This window comes from Dermacentor variabilis, unplaced genomic scaffold (assembly GCF_050947875.1).
Source record: "Dermacentor variabilis isolate Ectoservices unplaced genomic scaffold, ASM5094787v1 scaffold_17, whole genome shotgun sequence".
NCBI lineage: Eukaryota > Metazoa > Arthropoda > Arachnida > Ixodida > Ixodidae > Dermacentor > Dermacentor variabilis.
In genome coordinates this window covers 1,699,501-1,716,585 of record NW_027460335.1, presented here as the reverse complement: position 1 = coordinate 1,716,585, position 17,085 = coordinate 1,699,501, and the positions used below count along the sequence as shown (strand labels likewise).

At 41.6% G+C, this 17,085-nt stretch overlaps 1 protein-coding gene across 1 annotated transcript; it reads left to right on the top strand.

Moving 5' to 3' along the window:
* Positions 1–3,192: 3,192 nt before the first annotated feature.
* LOC142568168 (uncharacterized) lies at positions 3,193–16,219 on the top strand. The gene is made up of 7 exons (XM_075678231.1): positions 3,193–3,351; positions 7,365–7,449; positions 7,848–7,994; positions 10,481–10,693; positions 11,294–11,468; positions 14,634–14,710; positions 15,947–16,219. The coding sequence occupies exons 1-7, from the start codon at positions 3,344–3,346 to the stop codon at positions 16,217–16,219; spliced, it is 978 nt and encodes a 325-aa protein (XP_075534346.1). The 5' UTR covers positions 3,193–3,343.
* Positions 16,220–17,085: the final 866 nt, after the last annotated feature.

Here is a 17,085-nt window from a genome sequence, read left to right as displayed (position 1 = left end):
GCGCCGCGTAATCCCGTGGTTGGCATTATATTGTTTTGGTATTTCTTTCCATGTCTCGTTCTTCCTGGTCAACGACGCGACATCAGTTTCCTTGCATTCTACAATATGCTTGTATTCGTTCACGAGTGCCGTCAGCAGGCTCTTTTCGTCTACTGTAAAACGGGGTGCTGTCTTGCGTTGCGGTGCATCCTCTTGGGAGGAGATGTGTGAGCACGACATTTCAGTGTCAAAGCCTGTTGAACAGGACAGCAATTTCGTACCAAATGCGGCCATCGCGCGAGCCCCACAACTTGTTTTCCTAACATACTACACTTTCCTAGCAGATGACACGCGCTGCCAATTTGCGATGTCTATGACTGTGCGACACTCTCCCTCTTGGTCTCGACAAAGATTCCATGCTAAGTAGACAAATCGTTTGCACATGTCATTTTATTTATTTATTTTGTTTTTTATTGGCTGTTGTCACCCATATGGGTGCGGACAGGAGACTCTACGGCGCTCGCTACTCCTCGTTCGCAGCACATGTTGCAGTTTTTCTTGTTTATGACTCCGACCTAGCGCATTCGAATAGGTTGGCCTTTTCTTCAGAGGGTCACGTAGCCCGACCAGAACAAGGGCCGTTACCTTCCTGCTGGAATGCCTATAGGCAAAAAGAGACGCGCAAGCTCCCTCAGAAACCGACCGTATGCCTCGTCTTGGCCTCTTGCATGCAGTTGCCGGCCAAGACGGTGCATGAACGCCTTGCGGCATTTGAGAACAAAAGCTGTTGAAAGACCACTATACGAACCAACCATTTCGTTCGCTTCTCTACGGCCAGTTATACGAACGTGCAACAAGACCTCTGAGTTAAAAAGAAGCTAAAACCAAAATAAATGTGAGTAAAATTAATTCGCACTCAAATACACTGTCGCCTAAAAGTGGAGCACTGACTTGGAAAAATTGTGAAACCTGCAACTCGAAAAGCGCGCCAAAACACCGAAACTTGAAGACCACTTAAACCCGCCGGTAACGGGCACTTTCCGCATGCAAGACAAACGCGAGTTATTGTCATCTTAGTTGAAATCAAGAAAAACAAATGGGCGTGGGCAGGGCATGTAATAAGGAGGGAAGATAACCGATGGTCATTAAGGGTTATGGACTGGATTCCAAGGGAAGCAGTAGCAGGGGGCGGCAGAAAGTTAGGTGGGCGGATGAGATTAGGAAGTTTGCAAGGACAACATGGCCACAATTAGCACATGGCCGGGGTAGTTGGAAAAGTGTAGGAGAGGCCTTTGCCCTGCAGTGGGCGTAACCAGGCTGATGATGATGTGTTATATCCAGGTTTTCGCTTGAACTTGCCGCTCGCATACAAGTGAAGGAATTGTAGGCGGCATCGTAACATCTTTGCTGGTGACAAAAAGTAATTATAATAATGTTTATATATTTCTTTTGTGAGCAGTATGGTGCAGTAATGCTGGAAGCTATAGCAGGCAAGCTTGAAAAAGTGTTACATTGAGTAACCGTGTACTTCAGTGATGAAACAGCTTTTTTTAAATCTGAACAACAGCAACTGTCATCAGTGTTCGTGCATGTTTTTCCTGTTTTGTTGTTCTTGATGTTTCTACACCAAACAAGTAAGCATGCTTGTTAGGTGTTCACTGAAATGAGGCAACCTTCAACTTCTATTATCTGATCAAGTCAACAGCATTACTGCCAAGACATTTTGCATAGAACTCGCGAGGTACTCTGTAAAATAATGATTTTATATATTGTGCACCAAAATGTATGTCAAGGTCAGGGTGTCGAACCGGAAAAAGTATGGGTTCAGTTCGGGTTTAGTGTGCTCCCTTTCACTCCATCTTGGATAAAGATCTAGAACGGTTTGTGAACCAGTTGGCAACACCGAACCGGTCCAGCACAATAAACTTATCTGCTACACATTACACAATGCTATTGACTTAAACATGCTAACCTTAAACACTCCAGACAACACTGCTCAAGTGACTGCACTTGTAAGTTCCCCAGGACTTGTATATTTAAGTTTCATTACATTTCTTTTTCATTTCCAATCATGTTGTGCCGAGCTCTTGGGACAACCAGAAGTTTTGTCACGAGGTGGAAGAAATTGTCCCGTTGGCAGACCGGAAAGGGCAATCGGTGTTGTTATATAAATATAAGGGAAATTCATTGGAAATAGCTACAATGAGCATGCTGATAAACCCGGCCATCTTTTGAGGACTGCATTGTGCGGCAAGCACGTGCACCAATTCGATGCATCCACTCGCAATTCTCAGTGCTCATTTTCCTGCATTTCTTTATATTGCTAATCATACTGAGAGCGAGTAAAACACTAGAAATTTATTCTCATGTTTGGAGAGAGCAAAATATGAGACTGGTCAAATAGAGGAAAATAATTAACCGTCAAATATGAATTGAAGTGAAATAAAACAAATAGTTTCTAGAGTATGTTCGTTAACAAAACTTATTTACATACATGTATTCTACATGTGACAGGGCAAGGCATCATCTGGTGCACAATCACATTGAAAGTTATGATTAATAATGAGCTCTACTTGGATTCAGCTTGTGGGTAGTGCAGTGCTTGTTGAGTTGTAGGCTACAGTATTGCACATCATTTTGAAGGAATACAAACACGCTAAGGTTGGCAAAGCAATAAATTGCTTTGTATAAACCAAAACAGCGAATTGACAGGCACTGCATAAAGGGCAAGAAGCACTGGCGCAACGGTGGGTAATTATTTTAGATAAGTTGACGTCCTTCACACATATATATATTTTTTCAGGAATCTAATTGTCAACCCAACAGCGGCAATGTACCAGAATCACTTAGATGAGTCTCCATTTAGATCGGTGGAGAGTTTTAGTTTAAAGGACGCAAGCGGCTTGCATACGCAAAAACTAGGGGCGACGGTACTGCGCATGCGCCGTACCGTGGCCCCTAGTTTTTGCGCATGCAAGCCACTTGCGTACTTTAAAACTCTACTCTCTGCATGAAGACTCTAACTAGTGTTCTTATTTATACTTCGAGCTGCTTTTTTCTGAACCCATAATCGATATATATATATATATATATATATATATATATATATATACAGGGTTTGGTTCGACACCCTGGTTAAGATCACTTATGCCACCTCTTTACATCATATAAAAAGGAAGAAAATATCTGGCAGCCATCTTTTGTTACATGCAATATCTTTACCAGTCAGTAACCTTTGCCTTCTCTTCCTTTCCTTTGCTACCACTTTTGCCTTGAGCAGGCGCAGCAGTTATGTGGCCCTTCCTCTGGACTGAGGTGGGGTGCACTCTTCGCTGCTGTATGACAAGGAGGATCTTTGGGATCAATGACAGGGTGATCAATTTTCTGATCCCTCTGCTGTGTCACTCCTTTTACTTTATGGGCATGTCATTGCTGTGAGATGTCTTCATGCTTGCACTTCATCCTGCATGGTTGTGTGTGTGATGTGCTACTGTGACACGTTTATTGAGCTGCCATTCTGGCTCTTGTTCTCCTGTAAAAGCTATAAGAAGACTGTTTTTCAGTTGTGGGTATAGAAAGAAGATTCAGCAGTTGAGGTAGTAGCTTCCTCGCATTAAAATCTTGGAACATTTTTGTGGGCAGGTATCGCCCACCTTAGTAAAACAGCAGCAGTCAATGTCTACACCACATACATAGTTTTTTCCTTGTCCATGCTTCGAGTACAGGATTTCGAGCAATATAAGTCTGTAAGGGGCTAGTTGACTTATTTTTCACTTGATTGGTACATACATTGGTGTACATACATAACAAAAGATTATTGGATAAAAGCTGCGTTTGAACACCCCGATAAGCCACACTACCCCACATAAAGACAGAAGGCAACAATGTAGCAATGTTTTAATATAGTACAAATCATAACATGTGATGTAATCAATGAGCAATGGTGGGTCATCACCCCACCTACTTTGTTAATACTACCAAGCTTAGAATGACAGTAAGTTGAGTTAGCTGGTATGGATTCATAATTTGAAAACAGACTCAAGGGAAGAGAATGAAGCACAAACGCAGACTATCAACTGAAAGTTCTCTCTGAGGCAAAAAAGAAAGACACAAAACTTATCTACGCACACTTGGGTATGGTAGTTCCACTTGTCGATCAGGAGCAAGACAGTCGCTGTTTTCTCTGTTTTATCCTATTCTGTTGGATGCTTCACATACACATTATCATCATTACTCACCAACTTGCCCAACTGTCAGCCTTGCTAAACGCCGTTACTCAGTTTGTTGTGATACCGCGTGCAAGTATACCTGTAGCAATGACAGCTGCGTGTTTACTTCCTGCACGGTATAAAAAGAAAGTTTTTTTTGCTTGAAATAGGTGCGGACGGATTGCTCGTTTCACTTCCTTCAATAATTTTTCGTTGCCATCGTTTTCATGCAGATATGAAGTGTGAATCTATTCCCACACTGTAATTTGTCACTGTTTTGTAGAGCCAGCCACCTTTTTTTTCTTCTTTTTTTAACGAGCGTTTGCCTTCTAGAGAAGCTCTATCGTCAATACCAGCAGAATGTATTTGCAGCACCAATTCACAACAAAGCTGTATAATAAAGGCACAGAAATATGAAAATTAACCACAGGATTTGTTTATACAGCATACAAATCAACTGAATCAGACTCTCGGCTAAAATACTTTCCACAACAGGCCGTTATTCTGCACCCATGCGTTGCAAAGGCTAGCAGTGGGCGACACCGTAGCAGATGCTCTGCACGTGATCCTACTTTCTACATAATCGGGTGCTGACGGTAGACAGCACCACGGTATGTCCTCGGTGCCGATACCATAACAATGCAGCACGAATACCACACCAATATAAAGTTCCTTTCAGCTGCGGCTATTTCTACATAGGGCAGACAGGTCGTTGTATTATTCAGCGACTAATAGAGCATAAAAGATCTCTGGTGTAGGCCTGCATGTGTTCCTGATTGACAGATAGCACTAGCATACTGAAGCATGCACAAATGAGTTTTGTCTCTTTCTTTTCCACCACAGAGTGTGCTTTCAGTTGATATTTGGCATTTGTGTTGTCTCATTCTCTTCTCTTGTGTCTGTGTCTGCGCGCCTACCTTTATTCAAATTATGCTTCCAAGCATTTCTTGTACCATAAAGGACTTAAGCATGTTTGAAAAATCCGGTAACACAGAACACAAATTGCTGTAATGGCACTGACATGTACTGTGTTTATCTAGGAGGCAATGCTGTGAAGGCTAGGGAGACTTTCTTCACTGCTTGCATTTGCGACCAGGAAAGTGAAAAATATAAGTTCCGTGTTTTCGGTGCAATTCATATACAATCTTATTTTTCGAAAAACTGTCATTTTAAAGGGAATGTGACTTATGCAAAGATGCGACTTATAGACCGAAAAATGCTCTATGTGTCAAGTAATTCTATTAAGTCTCGTACTTGTGCGTCAAAAAATGTGACCCATCTATTACATGAAAAGCTTCACACTTGGAAAATATTCATCACATCATGACCAAAGTGACCACAGCGCACCGCTAGGTGTTGCGGCCAAAATAGCAGGTCACCTTTTCAAAGTGAAAAGGTGTACAACTATATGAAATTCGACATAAGATTATGCCAGAAGTATTGTTTTTATATACCAAGAAAATAGTTGTTCTGGAGAATGTGCTGATAAACAGCTTCCCTGCAGGATAAGCCTAGTGAAACTTCCATGACTGCACTATTTTCTCGGCTTTTACAGCATTGATTCCTTTGTGTGGAGCGCAGCTCAGTGCTAACTTGATGCTAGCTTCTAGTACTTTAAATTATTGTGGAACCCACCAGAGTCTTAATACCATGCAAGTGTCAATGCCATGGCATTACTTCATAACTGTGCAAGGGCACAATGCATACTCCGGTGAAAGTATTTGCAGGGTTGTTCATTCAGGAGCCACATATGTGGTCCCTTTTACAAAGCTTTGTGTGATGCATAGTGCATGTGCAATTATGAAGTGACACACTTTATATGCTTTCCAAGTTCCTTCCATATTTCTGGACTTGCACATGTGTGACGGGGTGAAGGTGACCAAACAAACTTAGCAGCACATATGAGGTTATTGTTAGGAATATATAGTAACAGTGGGGCATCATAGATAAAGCAAAACCATGCTAGCTGCAGAAACCCAGGAAAATGTGCAGTTCCTTGTTCTTTCAAATTCCTGCAGTCCTCTAGCTAGCACTGCATTTGTTTCATATCTTTTAGTCTCATACCGAGAAGCAGCAGGCTAGTGAGCGTATTTCTTTATGCTCCTTAAGGTTGGATTTTCCTGGGATAAATATTTGGGAGTTTTTTTTTGCACTATATGACTTGGTCGTTGCACATTAAACTAACATGCAAGAAGCTCTTCGACGCCTCGATTATTTGCAGTGCACGCTTCGATCCACGCCAAAACACACTAGACTATTAACCTATATAACCCTAATAAGCGCATTATTGGAGTATGCCTTTATCACATGAAATCCCCATCATAAAAAAGACGTTAAATTGTTAGAATCAGTAGAGAAAAAAGCTGTTAGGCTTATCTGTCGTCGTAATGATAGATATTTTTCAGCCTCTTGGAACCTTTCTAACCTGAACGTTATCACACTCCAGAAATGTCGCACTTTGATTGTTTGAAGTTTTTGCACATTTATGCAAGTTCGCTATATTCTCGGCATTATATTTCATTTTCTGCCCCCTCAAATACTCGTCAATATCATGCTCGAACTATCTTTCCGCATAGTTCTCATTTAGACTTGGTTTTGTGCAGTTTTTTCCCTCATATGATTCAGTGCTGGAATGCTTTGCCTTTGGGAATGTACATGAATGCCCTTTAGATGAATTTCTTACAGCTATTAGTTGGAATGTATCTGTGAAATTCATTCTTCTCTTCCTACTCCTGCTATAGCCAAATGTTTGGCTGCAGTATATACAAATAAATAAGTAAAGGAAATAAGAAGCTAGGTTAACAAATTTGGAACAGGCTTCTTCAGTTATATTATTACGATATTATCACAAAATGCTCAAAAGACGAGCCGCCGCGAGAACGACGAAGTGGGGCTGTGCCCTTGGCGCGAGCGAATGTCGGCCTGGCGCTCTGGCTCCAATGTAAACAGCCTGTAAATAGTTTCTTCCGTCTGTGTCTTTCTGCACGTAACATTCTGGTGGAGGTGAGGGGTCTTTCTACACGTAACACTATGCTTGCTTATGTGCTTCACTGCCACCTTGGATGACCCTTCTGGCATGTAACTGTTGAGGCCACTGACATTTCGAAAAAGGCTCTGTATGTGCAACTGCCAGTGTGGTTATAATTAGTTTCTGATATATTTTTTTACTTTCTATAGGTACCCAGGAAAACTTTACGAAGAAGCAGCCAGGGAGCTCATCACAAAGTTCCCCTGTCTGGCTGACTCAACAGGAACTGGATATGTAAGCACATGTAACATTTTCTGTGCTGTCAATGCGCAAAATAAGTGCACAAGTCCAAAAGTTAGCTGGCACACAATGTGTAATATAAATTTTTGTTGTTCAGTGTCATATGCACACTACAGAGCAAGGCAATGCCCTGGCACCAGTTGTAATGTTGGCTGTTACATAGAAGGGGCAGGGCAACATGCTAATCAATTTTTGCGCTGGCCGCAACATTATACCGTAAGTGGCAGCACCGTCATTAATAGTCTCGACAGCACTCAGCAGCACGCATTGAAATGTACATGATGGTGCTTCACTGTGTTCAATTTAGGCGATTTTCCTGTTAATTTATTGTGTTGACTGTTACTTCTATTATGTGTAAAAAAAGTTTCAATAGTTGCTTAATTTATTTCCAGGACTCCTGGCGGGTGCAGCTCCGCTTTAAAGCTAAATATCAGAGGAGAAAGCTGAAGACACAAGATGAGGCCGCTGGTTCCCTGCCTGTCAAAAGAACCAGGCACACTAATGAGGTTGCACAGAAGCGAATCTCCCGGCCATCTCTTGTATGTATTGAAGTGTCTCATTCTTTTGAGGACAGTCCTGCTGTTTAGGTAGCACTCTATTCTGAACATTTAATGGGCTGTACAGTTGTAAAGACATCTACCATAATATCCTACTTAATGAATACCAAAGGATTATGCAGGAAGGATTGGTGTCACCAAAATTTGACAGTATGTAATTAAGCTTTTAAGAATAGTTATTTTCTAATCATGTAAACTGTAAAAAAATTATTTGAATGGTTATCTGTCATTTCGACTGAGATATATTCATCGAGGACATATTTGCTTTCATATAGCAATCTGCCACAGCCACATTAGAGGAACATAATAAAGGTGCCATAAGAGTTATTACGGGGTGGGGCTTAAACAAAAAACTTGGGTTGCTTAGTATAAGAAATGACCAGATTAGTGTTCCTCTGATAAGTAGGTGTCAAAAAGACCAAGTGATGACACATGCAATGAAGTGCAAGCATGTTTCTTTTGTAAAACAAGAACAACAATTATTTGGACATTTGAAGAAGCTTGCTTTTGAAATGTCGGGATAGCATATCTTCTTCCATGCGAGAAATTCACTGCTTTTAAAGGTCTAAATGGCACATTGTTCTATTTCCTGTTTTCTGGAAATAGGCCTCAGCCATGTTGCAGTGTGTGCTTGCATGTGTGGGTCCTTCCCCATTATTGATGACCCCACTCTGTGAAGAACCAACAGCAATGCCCCTACCTGTCCCCGTCTTATAAGAACTAAACACCACCACCTTTCCCCCACCTTTTTTATTGACCACTTTGACTTCCTTCACCCTACTCTATACACCAGCTTCTTCTCATCTTCCTCCATTGCCTGTCTAGGAGAGTGACCTTTGCTTATATAAATTCACTGCTAAGCAGACCAGTTGTTGCTTTGAGGCAGACGAGTCCCCTTGTCAACCTCCGTAACATTCTTTGTTTGACCATTGTTAATTGCTTAAAGGCTACATTTTCTTCTTAAGATATCTTCACACGTTAGTATCTGGATGTAATGCAAGAAATATGTTTTAAGAAAACCTTGTGTTATAAGCTGAATTTTATGATTTACAGTCGAATCCGACTATATCGAACCCATTTAAGTCGAATTATTCTATATACTGAACAATTTCTGGACACAGTATAGTTACAGTGAGTATATATAGCAAAAATGATGCTTACATCGAGCAAAAATAGCAGCAACTCCCAATATATCGAACGTCAAGCGGCAGAAAAGTGCCCCCAGAAGTTGGCTTTCCCTCGCGGTAGTGGGGAATCCTGGCGGCGCAGCTCCATCCAACCGCTCTCCCTACCAAGAATGCGCTGCCTTGGATGAGCAGTCGCCACCCCCTGCAAAAAATGATCTTGGCCCTCCCGCAGCGCTTGCTCAGACAGCCAATCGGAGGCTATTGTGCCGGCATCGCGCAAGAGGGCAGAAGTGCGAGTTGTCTCGCTGCTTTTCTGGTTAATTGTGTGCGCGCCTTGCGTGCCTTCTGCCGCAGTGTTGTCGTGATGAAGCGGTAGAATTTGCCTTTCGTCGTGAAGCTCGAAATTTTAAATCGAGTTGAACGCGGTGAGAAGTCGGATGTCGCCACAGCATGCAAGATTTCGAGGAGCACTCTCAGCATGATCTTGGAAGAATAAGGGGGAGATTAGGGCTAAAGTGGCCAAACTCGCAAACCCAATGCCCGTGGTGCCCGACGCGTACGCACGGCCGTGTACGAGTGGTTCATTCAAAATTGTTTCAGCCGTGCCGGCACGGCTTCTGCGTGCTTGGTGATGACTGTAAATTCTGATAAATGCGACGAACCCGTTGCCGAAGTTTGGAGTCAGCTGTCAGAATTTTTGGAAGCTGTTGACAAATCAATGATGGATAAGTCTGTGAGTGCAAATAATGGTGTCGCAACCATGGGAGAGCCCGAAAGCGAAGACTACATTGCTGACATTGTACCGAGCAAAAGTGAAAGTGGGCACAATGAGGAAAGCAACGACGGTCCTTTGCCCACATCCTCCGAAGTTATTGGTGCGCTTGCACTAGTCTGGTGCTTCTACGGGAATGCGGAAAGTTGCGGCCTCAGCTGCTCCGACTGCGACTCCTTAGACAATGTGGAGAAGTGCGTGCGTCGCAGACAGCGAAGTTGCTCAAGCAGAAGAAAATGCAGGACTGTTTCATGCGAAACTAAGCTAGGTTCACCACTAAAGTGATTTTACAAATGTTATGCACTTTTATGACATCCAATTATTTAGCGGGCTTGTATTGAATTACGCTCTATATCGAACTGATAGGTGTTTTTTTTTTGCGAGTTCGATATAGTCTGATTCGACTGTATGTATTTTTGTTTTCCAGTCTACCAAGTTTTATTACGAAAATAGATTGTAGTTTAGGCCTTGTTGCTTGCAGCCATGCCATTCTTTTTGTGTGTGGGGTGCAACATATTGCATAAATGACATGAAAATCCTGTATTTTATAACCGTGCTTGCCTTTCCAGGCTCATGACATGGGGGATGCTGAGGATGACATGAGCCTACTCATGCATGTGGAGTCCATGCAGAAACAGGCAAGGAAAGCCTCTCCAGACACCATTTACCTCTTAGATGCTATGATGCGCACATTTGCTGAGAGGAGGAAGTGGATTTCAGAAGAAACGCCAAGTGTTAAGAACATTGTTGAAAAATATCCGGCCCTTGCTGTTGGCTCCGTGGTACGCATTTGTTGTGCATTCTTTTCTCACACGATGCACATTTTAGTGCGACCTAATGCATGCAGTCTTCGATGATTTAGATAATTGCTTGAGAACTTATAAGCTGCACAGTGTTTAAGGACTCTGCATTGACCATGTCGCCAAAAACTGTCTGCATGAAGCCAAATCGGCTCTTCTGTTTTTATTCAATTTCTGTAGTTTCATGGTATACTTGGGTCAATGTCCGCATATTCTTTCCTGCTTATGGATTTTTACATAATTTAATGTAGTGAGCTTTCTGTAATACCTCAATTTCTTCCAATTTCTGTAAATCTCGGCATTAAAGCATCAATTCTACCCTTTCTTCTATTCCTATCCTACTTCTCGAGCCACTGTTAAAGATCTTGTGATAAAGGAGGTGGCATCCTATTTGATTCACCAGGCTGTTTTCCAGTTGTAGATATACAAACATAACAGTCCTGCGAGATTATTCAAGATTCCAGTGTCAACTTAAGGAAGCAGTTACCACAGCAATTGAAGCACTTCTGTAGTGTCTGACACCATAAAGCTGCCTGGAATTCTTGCTCTTAATTTCTCGCTTTCTAACTTTGTACTTTTTAGGTCCTCCAGGAATTTAAAGCAATCACTAATGTGACCCTGGTTGACGCATTAAGAGGAGTCCTTGACCCAATAGCCCACAAAATTCTTCAAAGTGCCCAGAAGAAACGCCACCTTGAAGATTTCCTTATAGGGCTGGAGAAAATGAAAGATGGCGTCCCCCAGCCGGAGCAGAACGGTATGTTTAGTACTTTCAGCAAAGGTACATTAACTTCTTTTTGTGCCACATGAAAACATTTGTATCATGAGAAGCCAACAAACAATAACACAAAGGACAACGTAGGGGAAATTATTTGTACTTATTAATTGAATTAAAGAAATGTTGCATTAATGGCAATGAAAGTTGATGAAAAAACAACTTGCCGTAAGTGAAGAATGATCCCACGTTTCGCATTACGCGTGCAAAGAGAATGACTGGGATGGACAAGACAGCACAAAGCACAAACTTTTAACAAGATTTCATTGCCATGCAATGCCAAGGAGCATACGCAGCGGCTGATGTGGTGGTAGAACAGGCAGCCGACTTGCCCTGCTTTCCCCGACGCCTCTGTGCACATTTGTATAGGGTCATTTCATGCAAAACGCCCCAGACACAAAAAGTGACCATCATTGATTTTCTTGAAAAAAAAAATGGGCTAGATGGCTATTGTTCGAATAAGGTTTCACCAAAGTATTTTTGTTACAGAAAATGTTTTGCTTACATGAGTGCTCTTTGAGATTTCTGCAAAGAAGCAAAAGTTGGTTGGAGGTACATATTCTTTATTCAGGTCTGAAACTAGGTGCAATAACAGATTGTATTGGCATCCTTCTTTCATATGACATCACAATTGAATGCATTTTAGAATTTTCATTGTTTTTTTGGCTCAGTAAAAAAAAGAAGCAATAGAAGTTGCGTTTTCAGAAATCTTTTCTATAAGCTTCGTTGCTTTTGAGCTACCATAATTTTTCTCCCGTTCTGCCTCTTGCCATACTGTATGCTAAAGATAATTTGGAATTAATAATAAAATTATTTTTTCCAACAATACCTGCAGAGTTGGCAAGAAATTTAGTTTCTTGTGATATTCAAGCCAAATTTAAGCATTGAGACACTCCAGATCAAGATATTTCAAATATCTAAATATACGCACCGACCTCTTAGCTTGTGATTCAGAAATTTTCGGTTGAGTAAATTTTGTCTGAAGCGAGAAAACAATTTTTGAAGTCAACAACCAATATCACTAGCAGGAATTGTGTATATGCCACTGCTGTCATCGTCTGTGCGTTGTCGTCTGCTCTTCTCCTCTTCATCTGCCACCCAGCACTCAACAGCTAGTATACAGGGTGATCATTTTTCAGTTTTATTTAACTTTTATAAGTTGGCTACTGCAGATACCATAATTCTAGTCCTTGAGCTGAATTGTTCTGAGGGGTGGACATTACTTGCATCAAAAATCGACACATATTCAACAAAATAACAAATGTTTGCTAATAAATATCCTAATTGAAATACGTATTGAAATTTACACACTGTAGCTGGTGAGAGTGACAGGCATATCCACTTTGAATGAATTTCCAGAATGCCACCAGTTTCGATATGCGCCATCAAACTCTCCGTATAGATTCACCGTTGGTCCGCTTACTTTAACAAAATGCTTTTATGCATTGAAGTACAAGAGTAACTATTTCATCCCATACTTTGGGAAGTATTTTGACACCTATGTCATTCAGGAAATTCATTCTAAATGAATACTCCTGACAATCAATATGTGCCGTACAATAACTAATTAGGAAATTCATTAGTTAGCGCTCGTAATTTTGTTGAAGATGTGTTTTGATTTTTGTTGCATGTACACCTCTCTGAACAATTCAGCTCAAGGACTAGAATAGTGGTATCTGCAACACGGTATTTTTGAAAAATTCCATAAAACTGAAAAACGATCACCCCATACGCTAGCCATAGTCTGCTGGGCGGCAGATGACAAGGAAAAGAGCAGACAACGCGCAGACGACGAGAGCAGCGGCATGTATAGAGTGCCTGCTGGTAATGTTGGATGTCGACTTCAAATATTGTTTTCTTGCTTCAGGCAAAATATACTCGAACGAAAATTTCTGAATCGCAAGCTAAGAGCTTGGTGCGTATATTGAGCTATCTGACATACTGTTATCAGGAGAGCCTTAATGCTTAAATTTGGCTTGAATATTGCATAAAATTCATTTCCTGCCAACTTTGGAGGTATTCTTCTCAAAAGGTATATTTATTAATAATTCCAAATTACATTTAGCATACACTATAGCAACAGGCGAAAAGGGAGAAAAATTATAGTAGCTGAAAAAATAACGCAGTTTATTGAAAAAAGTTAGGAAAATGCTACTTTTATTGCATTTTTACTGAGCCAAATAAACATGGAAAATTGTCAAATGCATTCAATTATGACGTCATATGAAAGAAGGACGCCAATACAATGGTCTAAAATAAAATTTGCTATTGCACCTAGTTTCAGACCTGATTAAAACATATGTACTTGCAACCAACTTTTGCTTGCTTGCGGAGATCTCAGCGCTCATGATCAAAACATTTTTTGCAACTAAAATACTTTGGTGAAACCTTATGCACACAATAGCCATGTAGCCCAATTTTTTCAAGAAAATCGCTGATGGTCACTTTAGTAGGTGTCTGGGATGTTTTGTACGAAATGACCGTATAGCAATCTGCTACTGAGTGAAAACCAGTGCCATTTCATGGAAATGCAGCACCTGCTGTCACCTATAGTGAAACATTTTTAATTAGCTGTGTGCAGTGCGTTTCCTACTAAGCTCATGCTGTCATTGGCAAGAGAACCATGTGTACGTGTATGCCTTGGGAGTGTCTGTGCAGTAAGGTTTTTTCATACGTGCTCTACTCCTGACCATGCATCAGTGTAGTGACAATGAGCTGCTTCCGTTTCTACAAGCGACATGCTCGTAGTGGTCCTGCACAAGGACTCAGCAGCACAGAATGTTTTGGTTATGATCTATTAAAAGCGTGTACTGTGCCTGCAACTGTGGCAACGGTGCTTAGTGACTTACGTCATGTGCATGCTTCCCAAGCTTGAGGCAGGTGGCAAACACTATCTCAGCATCGGCACCCCTGCTTGTGGTTACCACCATTATTAAAGAGCAGAATGAACAAAAGCCTGTGGCTACTAGAGTTTTAGGTTTTGTATATTCAAAGTTAGGGGGTACAAACTGCTGTGCATATAGTATATAATGCAAACAAAAGAGAGCAAGCAGGATGTTGGACTTCAGTATGCGGCAAGAGGCTAGTTCATCTTTCATATTTGCCGTATTTATTAATCTTTCTTTTTACCACCTTGTTATTTTTCAGACTTGATGCTCACCGCGGCCATATTTGTGCTGCCCAGCCTGGTGAAGGAACGGGTTGAGGCGTTTGTGTGCAGTCGCGTGAGTTCTTTCATTCTTTTAGGAACACATTAGAATGCTCACAGCTGCTGTAAGGTGCAATGGTTTTGCCATGTCCGGTTGTACCTTTGTTTGTCAACGGGCTATCAAGGTTGACAATGGTGTATGAGCATAGAATAGGCACCTTAGGTATAGCCATGTGCCGGATATTTCAAATGCAAGGCATTTCCTAAACCCAGTAATTTATTATAAGCATAAAAGGCCTATTTTATGCCTGTTCTGAAGTTCAGGATATGCATATTCCCACAGCAGACGCAAAATAGATGCATGAAATAAACAGCAGTGCAGGGGGAAGCAACTTTTGCATTCACTATTTTAACGAGACGTCTTGATGTCTCATTAATAGGGCATTTCCTAAACTGTAGAATAGGCATAAAGTACGCATTTTATGCTTTTTATAAATCACTCATTTTAGAAAATGCCTTGATTCGAAAAAGCAACATGACTATACCTAAGGTGCCTATACGATTGATGTGAAAGTGCAGAAAATTTTTTGCAGCATTTATTTAGAGCAGAAAAGCATCTCTAAAACAATCTGAGCGCTAAGAACGCAATTCATGGGCACCTATGAATCCGTATAAACTTAGTGTACTTGATACAAAAGGCTCCTAGCAAAGTCGAGATCAATCATCAGCCCCTGTTGCCTTAGCAATCATTACTTCTTTTTACTAAAGTTAACATTTTTTACGTCCTCTGAAAAATAAATTCAGCGGAGACAGTAAATTATGCAGACAGCTGGGGAGCATGGGGGCTGTGCACTCCTTATGCTAAAGTTCCTGTGGTAGCTGAACTGTGCAAGTTCACTGGTAACAGGATGCACTTTCTGCAGTGTTTGTTCCAGCCATGCACTTGCATAACGTTTCCAAATAAGTGGTAATTCTGTTTGTGTTAGTGTACTCTTGCAAGGCTGCTTCTCAATACATTTTTCTGGGCACTGTAAAACTTAATGTAAAGTGCAAATTATGAAATTATAACTGCTCATATCAGCATCAATAAAATTAGTGAGCTGATCAAAAAGCCACTGAAAGTTTATCTGATGAGATTTCTTCACTGAAAAGAATATTTGGGGTAGAAATTAGCAGAAAGAAAAAAAAATGTTTGCCATCTTTTGGGAAAAAATTAAAATGCCTGAACCGTCATGTATCTTATTCTGAATACATATTGCTTTTTCTGAATGATATTACTCTTAAGGCCACTTGCAATGCATCACTCTTCCAGGAGCCTGAAGCGGTGCACGTACCGACTGTGACCTACACCGGCAACATTCTGGAGCTGCTAGAGTTTACGATCCAGCTGGAAGTGCTGGAGATCCAGGCGCCCAACCTACTACAAGCTGTCGCCACACAAATGGCATTGTACTGGACTTTTGACATAGTTTTTTGTGCAAAAGCACAGCAAACTTTTGACCTGCTGTGCCGCCTGATTGGTGTAAGCAGTGGCATACAAGCGACGCCACTTGTCCGTGTGGCACAGACTTTGCTGAAGCAGTAATGTTTCATAGCATTTAAGATGCTTGAAAAATAAATTATTTTTCACACCCCCACCCCACTTTTCTGTTATGACAATGTTTTGACCAAGTTGCAGCATGCAACCCTCAGCCAAGGCAGACACTGAGAAGGCTCTATATGGAACGTTTGAGGATGAAACATTAATCCCCAGTGGAGGAACAATTCATCCCTGGCAGTGCAAAGCTAGTGTAAAAGTTGGTCCTATGGGAGAAAGTGGTGCTCCCCACTGGATCATCTGTGAGGATAAACTGTTAGTCCTATAAGACAAATTGTTAGTCTGAGGGGGAGGATTGGAAAGGATGAAGATTTAGTCCTTGTGGGGAGTATGTACAGGGATGAATGTTTAGTCCTACAGGACGAACTGTTAGTCTGAGGGGGAGCATCTTGAAGGATGAATATTTAGTCTTTTGTGGGAGCATGTGCAAGGAGCATCTGTTAGTCCCCTTGGGAGCAACTTCTAGAGGACGAACAGTTCGTCCTTTTGCAGTTACTCTCGAAGGGACGAATGCTTCGTCCTTCAGGGACTAATGGTTGTGGCAATGCACTTGCTCCCCAAAGAGACTAACCCCCCTACCCTTTTTAGTCCTTTTTGGCTTAGAGTGTACGTATCTAAGATAAAAGTCACGGTATATAATGCGTCAAACGAGGCAAATTAACAGGTTGCGCAATCACAGAATCCTAGATCCTGCCCCCATTCCATCCATTCCCCCCGATGTATCACTAGCGACGGAAGGGGGCGCGCTTGCTCCGCACTTTTCTCCCTTGCGCGCACAAGACTGAGCCACTATCGTCACCTCCGCCACCCCCCCACACGATTTCACTCGCACATACAGCATGCGGCGCGGGGTC

Coding starts and splice junctions, on each gene's coding strand:
- LOC142568168 (XM_075678231.1), top strand. Junction 7,450..7,847: donor ACTCAACAGGAACTGGATAT/GTAAGCACATGT, acceptor ATTTATTTCCAG/GACTCCTGGCGGGTGCAGCT. Junction 11,469..14,633: donor CCCCCAGCCGGAGCAGAACG/GTATGTTTAGTA, acceptor GTTATTTTTCAG/ACTTGATGCTCACCGCGGCC.